This window comes from Dasypus novemcinctus, chromosome 4, assembly GCF_030445035.2.
Source record: "Dasypus novemcinctus isolate mDasNov1 chromosome 4, mDasNov1.1.hap2, whole genome shotgun sequence".
In the NCBI taxonomy this organism is placed as follows: Eukaryota; Metazoa; Chordata; class Mammalia; order Cingulata; family Dasypodidae; genus Dasypus; species Dasypus novemcinctus.
In genome coordinates, this window is record NC_080676.1 from 153459450 (window position 1) to 153470107 (window position 10658).

A 10658-nucleotide genomic window follows, 5' to 3' on the forward strand; every position below is an offset into this window, starting at 1 on the left:
ACCAATAAGCTCTAGGGAGACTTGGAAATGGTACAAGGTATTGAAATCTACTCTAATTTGAAGTTTGATATTTTTAAGGGGGAAATGACACTTTATTATACCATCCTGGAGACTCCCAGCTGCCGGCCCCATCACCTCTTTCAACATCTAAATTAAAGATCACATTTATCCTGGACTCGGAAAAATAAAAGTTGGGCATATAAATTAGCTGTAAGCTAAGTAGACTCTCGTGTACTTTGCAGCATACATTAGGATGATACTTAAGGGACAATTTGGCAACAGCTAACAAAATTACAAATGCACAGACTATCTGACCAGTAACACTAATGCTAGAGATTTATCCTGATGACACAGTCTGTAAAGGCAAATGACATTTTACATTATTACAGGTTGTAGCCTTGTTTGTAAGGGTAAAAGTCTGGAAACAAATGCCTTTCACCCAGGGGACTAGCTAAATAAATTATGGTACACCCATATAACAGAAGGATGGATTTTTTTAAAAGCATAGACTCTGCCAAGGAACAATCTCCAACCTATAAACTGAACAAAGAAAAGTGCGTCTAGCGTATTACTCCATTTGTGCAAAAATGGAGATACAGTATATAAATATTTATCTTTACTTGTATTTGAGAGGAATATCTCTGGAAGGATAGACAAGAGATGGGAACTTGAGTGGGGGGCACATGGCAAGAGTGGGAAACAACTTTTAATTACATGTTTTTGAATTTTGAACTGTGTGGATACATTACCTACTCAAAAAAAATTTTAAGTAAAAATTAACAGTAGCTAATTACCTTCATCTAGTGGTCTTATGTTTATCTTTAACACAAGATTGCTCTATCTGATTGCTCTCCAAATAGAAAAGAAGAAATGCTTTTTTTTTTTTTTTTTTTTTTTTTACAACCACAATAAGGAAAAACGGACTCACTGGCGAGAATTGTAGGCAACGGCTGAAAGTACCATTCTGGAGATTCCTTGGAGAGGCGTACGCAAAGCGAGCAGGAAGCACCCTGATCTCCCACCACCTGGGCTCACCGCGTCCCAGCTTCTCTGCGACCAAGGGAAGCAGGGCAGCGTGGTGGGGAGGCAGGCATGCGCAGACAGATGCTGGAGCTCCCTTGCGTGAGGTGAGCGGTACTTGCCCTCATTTGATGGGGAGGAGGATTTCCCTACACTTTGGACCTCTGCTGAGGGTATCTGAGGAGCTAGTATAGTATAAATATGTGGGTGGCCGTGGGTGACCCTTCTTTTTTTGGCTGGAAGTGGGGAAAGAAAACATGACTGTGGAAAAAACTCCCTCCCTTCCCAAATCACAGGCCCAGAGTTCTGCCTTGGCCACCGCCCCAGCCAAGGAACTGGGTCTGCTCCCACACGGAACATTCTCCTCGAGAGCCCCCCAGGCCCCCACAGACCTGGCGCCTCAGGGTTCCCCACAAATCTGACTCCCTCTTGGGCAAAGTGGGAGCCAGTCCTTCCACAGACCTGCCCGAGAAATTCTGCAAACGGTGACCAGGTCCAGGACAGAGTGGGCGGGGGTCAGGAGCGGGATCGCCTTCTTAGGACTTGCCAGGCAGGACCCCTGCCCAGCCATCCTCCCGCCACCACGCACACAGGGGGAAGTGCTTTCAGGGGACCCGCTCTGACCCACTTTTCAGGGTTGGAGACTCCAAAGGGGACTGGTGCCACCTTTTACAGCTAAAGGGGTCAGGAGGCTCTTTTACTGGCATAGACGGATGTCCAAGAGATGCTGAGAAAGGAAAAGAGCAGGTTACAAAGTCTGGAAGGACCTTTGCCAAAATCTTGAGTTGCTGGGGTGGGTACAAAGTCACTCCAGGTGACTTTGGCTTTCTGAATTATTTCAAAGTCTTGTGGGTGTTTCATTTATTTATTTATATTGTGGGCTTGGAATTTTTTAAATGCTTATTGAATATCTTTTTAACAGATGGTCTAGGGAGGGGTAAGGGATAAGGACTGTTCAGATGGCTGAGGATGTGCTTTGGCATTTCAAAGAAAGAGCCTGGGGAGCCGGAGAGGGGTCTGTGTCAGGACCGGAAGTCCCAGGGACCTTGGAAAGAGGAGCAGAGGTTGAGCATCCAAACCCGACCTCAGGTAGAGCTTCTGGAACTCAGCACCTGGGCCCCAATTCGTTCTTATCATTGGGCTGCAGGAGGCCCGAGATTCTGCAGGTCCAAGGCTCCCACCGCCCAGCTGAGGCCGCTGGTCCTGGGACCCCCAAGGGGCTGGAAAGAGGGGGCGCTGATGCAATGTGTCGTTTTCACAAGTAGAAAAATTCCAAAACAAAATGCCTACCTATACGATATAATATATTGGAGGGAAACTGGCGCAAAAGGAGGAGAGGACACAGAAACGGGAAGAGAGCAGGAAAGGGGAAAGATAAAGGGGGAGCGAGAGGCCCGGGAGGGCCCAGGCTGCAGGCCCCCCTACCTCTCCTCTGCCCTCCCCATCCCTAGGCCTCAGCCCGCGAGCGGGGCAGGGCGCCAGGCTCCGCAGCGGCGCAGCCCACTGCTCCTGACCCCGCGGAAGCGCCAGCCGAGGTCGCGGGCCGGGGAGCAGCCGGGTTTGGGGGGCCGGCCGCAGCAGCAGGTGCCTCCCGTAGCGGGGCCTCCGCTTCTGTCCCCGGCGGCGTGGATTGTCCCGCGGCTGCCCGCCTCCCCGCCACTCCGCTGCCCTGCGATGCCGGCGGTGGTGCGCCATGCCCTGCGCGCCTCGCCCTTCCCGCGTGACCTTGAGCCCATCTCGGATCCCGGGGCCCCGGAGTGCAGGGCTCAGCTCCGGCGGGAGAGCAGATCTGTCCGCCGAACCACAAATAGCCCTGGAGCTGCCAGCGGCGTAACGGCGACGTCCCTCTCCTGCACGCGGCTACCAGACCGCCTGTTTGGCTTTAGTGCTGCAGCCGGGTCTCCCCGCCCCGGGTGTGGCAGGGTTAACCAGGAACGGACACTGCCCCAGTGCCGCTATTGGTATTGTCCTTTGCAGCGGGGTGGGACTCTGATAAAAGCGCGGCTGTCTTCTCGCCAGCCCTTCCTTGGGTGTATTGGGTCCTCGAGGCCTGTCCCTGCTCTGGGTCCCGGGGATGCAAAACGGGTCCCCGGGTGAGGGCTGTGAGGGCTCCCTGGCCCACACCACAGAGCGCGGTCCCGGGGCCCTCTGGATGCTTAAGGGGGCTCAAGGAGGGGCCGGTGGGAGTGAGCTGCCCAGGCAGGGCGACATTTGGGCTGACCTCTGAGACTAGTACATGACACAAAGGTGGGCCAGAGGGAGGGCGACTGGGGGAGGGGAGAGCGCGTGGAGGAAGGTGCGGAAAGCGCAGCGCCCATCGCGTGCTCTAGGTCGGGAGGATTCTGGAGTGCGGAGCGGAGGCAGAGAGAACGAGAGCCTGCAGGGGTCAGATAAGGACCCCTCCGTCCGCGCTAGAAGCCGCGGCCTTGAACCTGCAAACGATGCGGGGACATCTAATTGCTACTATTTTATAGGTGGAGTGGCGCTGTCGTGTCCCTCGGATATAGCAAGCCACGTGGTCCAGCGACTGGTAGGCGAGATAGTGCCCTTCGGCCGGCGGAGGTGAAGGCTCCATGCGCACCTGCGGGGGCTGCGCGGGCGGCAAGCTCAGGCACCTCCTGTCCCCAGAAACCTGCAACGCGAAGAGGTTGTCTCCTGTCAGTTGTCCACCGCATGTGGCTTCCTCCTACCCAAAACCCCGAAAGGGGGCGAAGCTGCGGTAGTCCCAGACTGGGTCAGGGTGTCTGTGTCCCTTGTGTCCTGTCTCTGATGCTCTGGGAACAGCACGGATTGCACTCCACCACAGGGCCCCCACCTGACCACAGACACCCCCATGGCACTCCCTGACCTATTCACCCCAATCCCTCACCCCCGAGGAATCTCGACCATGGGGTACAGGGGTGTTGGCTGGGCCAAGGCCACCAGCTGGACAGGGGAGCACAGGCTGGGGTGGAGTGGGGTAGTACCTGGGACCCAGACACGGCAGCCCCTGGCCTTGGGATCAGGTGAGCTGGAGCTTGAACTGGATCCCAGCCTTGATTTCGCATCTTCAGGATCCTCATTTGCAAAATGGGAACCATGTGCCTCGCTCCTAATAGCACTGGGTCAGATAGTGTGTGAACTGAGCTCAGTAAAGGTTCATTCCCTTGCCCCCTCACCACCTTCCTCCCAAGTCGCTCATCTGTGAACTTGGGCCTCAGGTCAGCAATGGCGTGGATCAGCGTGAAGGGCAGGTGGCTGTCACACTTGCTTAGCGGGAGGGAATGGTGATCCAGATTGAGGAGTGGGCCTGGTGGGAGCCAGTATTGATTTGGGTTTTGGTTGGGTGCTTGTTCGTTTCTTTTCCTTTAGCTCCCTGCCCTGCTGCACCCCTCTTCTAAGCTACCCGCATCCCTCTGGGGCTCTCCCTGGGTCCAGCCTCAACTGGAGCTAGGACAGAGCAGGGGTCCTGGATTCTTAGAGCCTCACAGGCCCCCAAACAGCTTGACAACTGGCAAGGGCGACAGGGGACCCTTCCCCCCACCTCCGAATCTTGCAGCAGACACCCCCTTATAGGAGAGGGGTAGTTTTTAGAAACCTACGTGACTGGTAAGAACCCAAGGCTGGTAGGGGACAACCCCAGACCTCCAAGTCTCCGACGCCCCCAGCTGACAATCTCCCTGGCACCGGGTGGTTTTCCTGGACCTGCCCCACCCACCCACCACCCACCCCTGTGCTCCAGATCTGGGCAAATGCCAGTGTGCCTGTAACCCTGAACACCAGTTTTCCCCTCTGTAAAATGGGGGAACACCTCCCTCCTAGGGCCAGCGAAAGATGGAATGAGATGACGTCTGTCCAGACCAGCTAAGGGCCAGCTCAGGCTGCCCTTAAGTGGTCACAGTTGTCATTAGATGGACGTCCCCAGCGCTGCTCATTCTGAAGGCTCCCACAGGCCAAGCAATCCGGCTCTCAGACCTCACAGGTTATAGTGCACAGCAACCTCCGCCCACACTTCCATGCATTTCACCTGGCATGTTTCCCAAGGGCCCACGTGCACATTCTCACGTGTGTGCATTCGGAAGTGTTTCCCAAGCACCCGAAACATGCCAGGGCCTGCGGTCAGCACTGGGGCCACAGGCCCTTGGATCACCCTGGCTCCCACAGTCTCCACAGTCTCGTGAGGAAGACAGATGCCATTTGTTTCCGTAACTCTGCTCTTGTTGGGTGCCACCCGGCACGTTTGAGCGCCAAAAGCTCCCACTCCGCTTCCCTCTGTTTTTTGGACCAGGAGCGATGGCTGAGCGGCTTTTTTCTTTGCTTTCCTTTCTCCAGCCTGGAGCCCCGCCGGCCGCCGCCAGCCCTGGCCGGCTCTGCGCAAGAACGCCGCTCTTGGCAGCCGGGCCCAGGCGCCGCCTGAATGCGCAGCAACTCGGGGAAGGGAAAGGCAAGAATGGGAAAGAAAAGCCCGGGAGGGACCCGGGAAGCCGTGGGAGGTCTGAGCCTGGATCCCCGCACGGGGCCCGCCCCGACCCGTTTGGCACCAGCTCTTCCCCGGGCCGCCAGGCGACCGAGCAAAGGCCGGCTTCGACACGCACCCGGCCCTTTGTGGGAGTGAAACACAAAAGAGAGGGAGAGACATGTCTCCCGTTTGGACCCGGGAGGCCGACCGCTCCCGGACGCCGCGGCCAGCAAGTGCGGGAGGAGGCTGCGGCCCAGCCGCGCGCCGGGGCGGCCACGGCTGCGCCAGGGCGCGGGACCCGGGCAAGGGCCGCGGGACCGACCCCGGATGTGCACGCGAGGCGCAGGTCCTGGGCCGCACGAGGGCAAGCGCCGGCGGCCCGGCTCTGGTTTTCTATTGTTTCTAAAGAGAACACCTCGGAGACACAGCCGGATGTGTCCAGCGTCCGCCTTGTCCCTGGGCCGAGGTAGCCCTGGGGAGCACAGGCCGCCCCCGTCTCTGGAGGCCACTCTCTGACGACCGGAAGATGTTGGGAGGAGGCGAAGGGCAGCGCAGCCCGGAGATGCCAGCTCAAGCCCGGGGCATGCGGCGCGAGGACCGCGAGGTGCCGCTGCGCTGCCCACAACCGCGTCGCCGCCACCGCGCAGCGGCGCGGGGCTAGAGGCCGGAGCGACCTCATGGGCGTCGGCGCGGACACCTGGCTGGCAAACCGGCTCTCCTGCCCCTGGACTCTCAGTTCCCGGGCTCTAGAATCTCACCGTGTCGGGACACGTCCCCAACTTTCGCCCCCACCTCCAACCCAGATACCCGCCAGTGCCCAAAGATCCCCAGACCACGCCCTCCCGCGGGGGTCCCGACTCCAAGCGGACATCGGTGGGAAGCAACAAATGAAGGAACCGGGGCTCCGGGACCCCCGCGGGCGGCTGAACCAAACTCGCCCGCCGCCACCCTGGCGCGCGCGCGCTGCGCCTACTGGCGTTTACTAGATTCACCCACGGGCGCTCAGCTCCCGGCACGGCCTGGTGGCCCCACCGCGCGCACGCCCACGCACGTTCACACCGCGGAGGCGAGGGGGCTCGAAGGCGTGACCCTCAAATGTCCAAGCTCTTCCCTGCTCCCCGCCCCCCCGCCCCCGCGTTGGTCCGTGTGACAGATTCTCCTAATTGAACTGTTATGGGTCATCCTTGCGACCGTTGGCGACATAGCTCCACGCTTCGGTTCTTAATGTTTTAAATACATATTTAACGGATGGCTGCAGAGCCAGCTGGGAAACACGCGGTTGAAAATAATGCTCCAGAAGGCACGAGACTGGGGCACAGGCGAGAGCCCGCTGGGGCTTCCAGCGCGCCCGGGGGAGGGAGGCTTATCACCGAACCCGGGGCAGGCAAGAGATTTTAGTTTTGCGCTCGTTTTCTTTGGCAATCGTGCCCCCAAAGCTTTTTGAAACACTTACTACGTGATTTGTTAGTTTCCTTATTAAAAAAAAAAAAAAAAAACAGACCTACATGCAAACTGAAAGTTCCCAATCATCGGAGGTACCCGAGAGTGGCAATCCCCTGGAGAGACGGGTGGGGCCGCGTGAAGGGTTAGCGCCCGGCTTTCGCAGGCACAAACTGCTGCCTTCAAATTGTGTGGAGGTGACCGTTCGGTTCGGGGAAAAAGTTAGGGGTTGGGGAGCCCCGGCGGCCATCCGTCTTGCGTGGAAGCTCCACGCTCGCTTGCGCGGTCTAGACAGGGTCGCGCCGTAAAGGGTTAGCAACTTGTCCCCTAGGCTTGCAGCAGGCACCTTCTCTCGACTTGCCCGTCTGTAAAATGGGCGAACGCGTCGGTACCTCTGAACTGCCTCTCCAGATGGGGTTTAACTCCTCGTGGGCAAGGGCTTCTGAGTTAGGGGACTGCTAGGCTGAGATCCACAGAGTAAAGAGGTCGTTGACTGTCCACAGTGTCGGGGGACCTTTGCCCAGGTCTGAGACCTCTCTCTGCAGACAAATCGGAGGTGGCCCCGACCGCAGAGCCGTGGGGACGTCCACGACGATGACCCTGAGCACACCCTCATCGGGCTCCCGTGCTGATAAACGGGGCGGGGTGTTGTAAACCCTGTCACCCCTGCCTTGCGTGCGCGCGGTCACTGCAGAAATCACTCGACCCGGCGCCTACCCCAGCCTCAACTTTCTGAAGAGTTGTGATTTCTTTCAAACCTTACGTCCCCGGAGCCTGTCCCCTCCTTGCTGACCCGCCCTCTGCCCTGCAAGGTCCTGCCCCCCAGCTGGGGGCGCTCCCGGCTGCCCGCGGAGCTGCGGGAACCGCCACCTCCCCGAAGCGCGCCTAGAGGGCGAGAAAGTGGGCGGCTTTGTGCCTCGTAAGGCTTACATTGGGAGCCCCCAAAGCCGACGCGCTGATGAAACCCACGAGATGGGGACCGGCTCCCAGGGACAGGGAGGGACCGAGAGCGCGGACACCCCAGCGCGGGCCCCTGGGTCGCCAGGGGTATCGGGCGGCGCTGGGCATCCGGTCTGTTTGGGCTGCGGAGTGCCCCAGGTTAACTCCGTGGCCACCGTGTTTTTGTGGACACTTGACAACTTTCCTTCTCTCTCCGGGTCGCAACCGCGCTGAGCCCCCGCCGCTGCGCCGGCGAGCCCGCCCTCCCCCACCTCCTTGCCACTCCCACTCCCTCTCTGCGGGTCCCTCCCCCTGTCCCTCCCCAAGAATCTCCGGGCCGCCGGCGCCCATTGGTTGTGCGCGCCGAGGAGGCGTGTGCCGGGCCGGGCGGGTTTCATTGAGCGGAATTAGCCCGGATGACATCAGCTTCCCAGCCCCCCCGGCCGGCCCAGCTCATTGGCGCGGCGGCCCCTCCAGGACAAGCACATTGTTCCCCGCCGCCGTCGCCGTGGCCACCGGGCTATAAAAACCCGCCGCGTCCCGCAAGGTGCGGATGCTTATGATAGACCGACGCGACGCCGGTGCCCGCAGCCCGGTTCTCCGCTGCGGCATTTCGGGGCGAGCTCCTCGAATCACCTCCACCGTAAGTGTCCCCGCCCCCCCGGCAGCCCCAGCCTAAATCCCGGGGACAGGCGCCCCCCGATTAGACCGCGATCCAGGATGCTCCGACGGAGGGGTCCCCGATCCCGCCCCTGCCCACCGGCTCCCCAGAGCGGCTTCACCGCCCTGACCCTCCCCACACTCACCGCAGCTGTCCCTTTGCCAAAAAAAGCCGGGGCGACAGCAGCTCATTCTGGCCCTATCCCCGTCGGCCCGCCAGCTCCCGGCGGCCCCGGGATGCTGCACATGGAATCCGCGGATGTGTGCGTGTGTTTGCAACGCGGTGGCGATGGAGATGAGCTGCATGGATTGGAGGAACCCAATAAATACTTCTCGATTTAGCTCTCCACCCTCCCAAAGGGAAGCCCTCCCTGGCCACCCTTCTTCCAGTCCCGGAGACCCGGTCTTCCCACTCCCAACCCAAGGTGCAGAGCCTCGAGGATGCCGTCCTCACAATCCCAGAGTTGGGAGGGCCGCTCCGAGTTCCCTGTAATAAAACAACCGGTGCTGGGGGGGGGGGGGGGGGGGGGGAGGGGGAGAGGCAGCGAGGAGCGAGAGGGAGAAGACAGTTGTGAGTACTCGCGTGTCCCTAGAAGGAGGGCTAGAGATAGCAGCCAGGGGGGCCGCCACCCGCGCTGGGACGCGGCCGCGGCGGTGCAGGCGAGAGAGCAGCGCGCGCTCTCCGGCACGGACTTAGCGTCTCCTTCTCTGTCTCCTGGTTCCCTCCTCTCTGCAGGAGGCGCGCGTGGAAGCACCGCGGGTCGAGGGAGGGGAGCACCGGGCGAAAGTTGCACCCACCCGAGGCCATGGACTCGGACGCCAGCCTGGTGTCCAGCCGCCCGTCGTCGCCCGAGCCCGATGACCTTTTCCTGCCGGCGCGGAGCAAAGGCAGCGGCGGCTTCTCCGGAGGCACGGTGTCGTCGTCCACCCCGAGCGACTGCCCGCCAGAGCTGAGCACCGAACTGCGCGGCGCCATGGGCGCGGCGGGCGCGCACCCCGGGGACAAGCTGGGCGGCGGCGGCGGCTTCAAGTCCTCCTCGTCCAGCACCTCTTCGTCCACGTCGTCGGCGGCGGCGTCGTCCACCAAGAAGGACAAGAAGCAGATGACGGAGCCCGAGCTGCAGCAGCTGCGCCTGAAGATCAACAGCCGCGAGCGCAAGCGCATGCACGACCTCAACATCGCCATGGACGGGCTGCGCGAGGTCATGCCCTACGCGCACGGCCCTTCGGTGCGCAAGCTCTCCAAGATCGCCACGCTGCTGCTGGCGCGCAACTACATCCTCATGCTCACCAACTCTCTGGAGGAGATGAAGCGACTGGTGAGCGAGATCTACGGCGGTCACCACGCCGGCTTCCACCCCTCGGCCTGCGGCGGCTTGGCGCACTCGGCGCCCCTGCCCGCCGCCACCGCGCACCCCGCGGCCGCCGCGCACGCCGCGCACCACCCGGCCGTGCACCACCCCATCCTGCCGCCCGCCGCCGCGGCCGCCGCGGCCGCCGCCGCCGCCGCCGCCGTCTCCAGCGCCTCCCTGCCGGGCTCCGGGCTGTCGTCGGTCGGCTCGATCCGGCCTCCGCACGGCCTTCTCAAGTCTCCGTCGGCGGCCGCGGCGGCGCCGCTCGGGGCGGGGGGCGGCGGCAGCGCGGGCAGCGGCGGTTTCCAGCACTGGGGTGGCATGCCCTGCCCCTGCAGCATGTGCCAGGTGCCACCGCCGCACCACCACGTGTCGGCCATGGGCGCCGGCAGCCTGCCGCGCCTCACCTCCGACGCCAAGTGAGCCGGCCCCGTGGTGGCGACGCGTTCTGGCGAGCGGAGGGAACCCGGAGGCTGCGGGGATGGGAGGACTGGCCGGCGCTGCGGGCCGGGAGCCCAGTTCCGAGGAGGGGGAGCGGGACCGTGGGCCGGGGGTGGGGGGCAATGGTGGGGACTCTAGCGCCGGAAACCGGAGCGACGAGGGCGCGCGCTGTGGCACTGGGGAGTGAGGCGGGGCGTTCGCTCTCGGACCTGGTTCGGTTCTCTCCGGCTTTAAACTGGCGCCGACCCGGTAGACGCTATTTTATTTAAAAAGGGAAAAAAAAAAAGTACTGCTATGTACATCCCTCCCGCAGGCCACCTAGCCCACCCTAAGAAAAGGGAGAATTGTTAAAACTGTGGTTTCCGGGA

At 61.2% G+C, this 10658-nt stretch overlaps 1 protein-coding gene across 1 annotated transcript; it reads left to right on the forward strand.

Moving 5' to 3' along the window:
* Positions 1–8404: 8404 nt before the first annotated feature.
* Positions 8405–10367, forward strand: OLIG2 (oligodendrocyte transcription factor 2). The gene is made up of 2 exons (XM_023583491.3): positions 8405–8480; positions 9234–10367. The coding sequence occupies exon 2, from the start codon at positions 9304–9306 to the stop codon at positions 10270–10272; it is 969 nt and encodes a 322-aa protein (XP_023439259.2). The 5' UTR covers positions 8405–8480; positions 9234–9303; the 3' UTR covers positions 10273–10367.
* The last annotated feature ends 291 nt before the right edge of the window (positions 10368–10658 follow it).

Coding starts and splice junctions, on each gene's coding strand:
- OLIG2 (XM_023583491.3), top strand. CDS start 9,304: ATGGACTCGGACGCCAGCCTGGTGTCCAGCCGCCCGTCGTCGCCCGAG.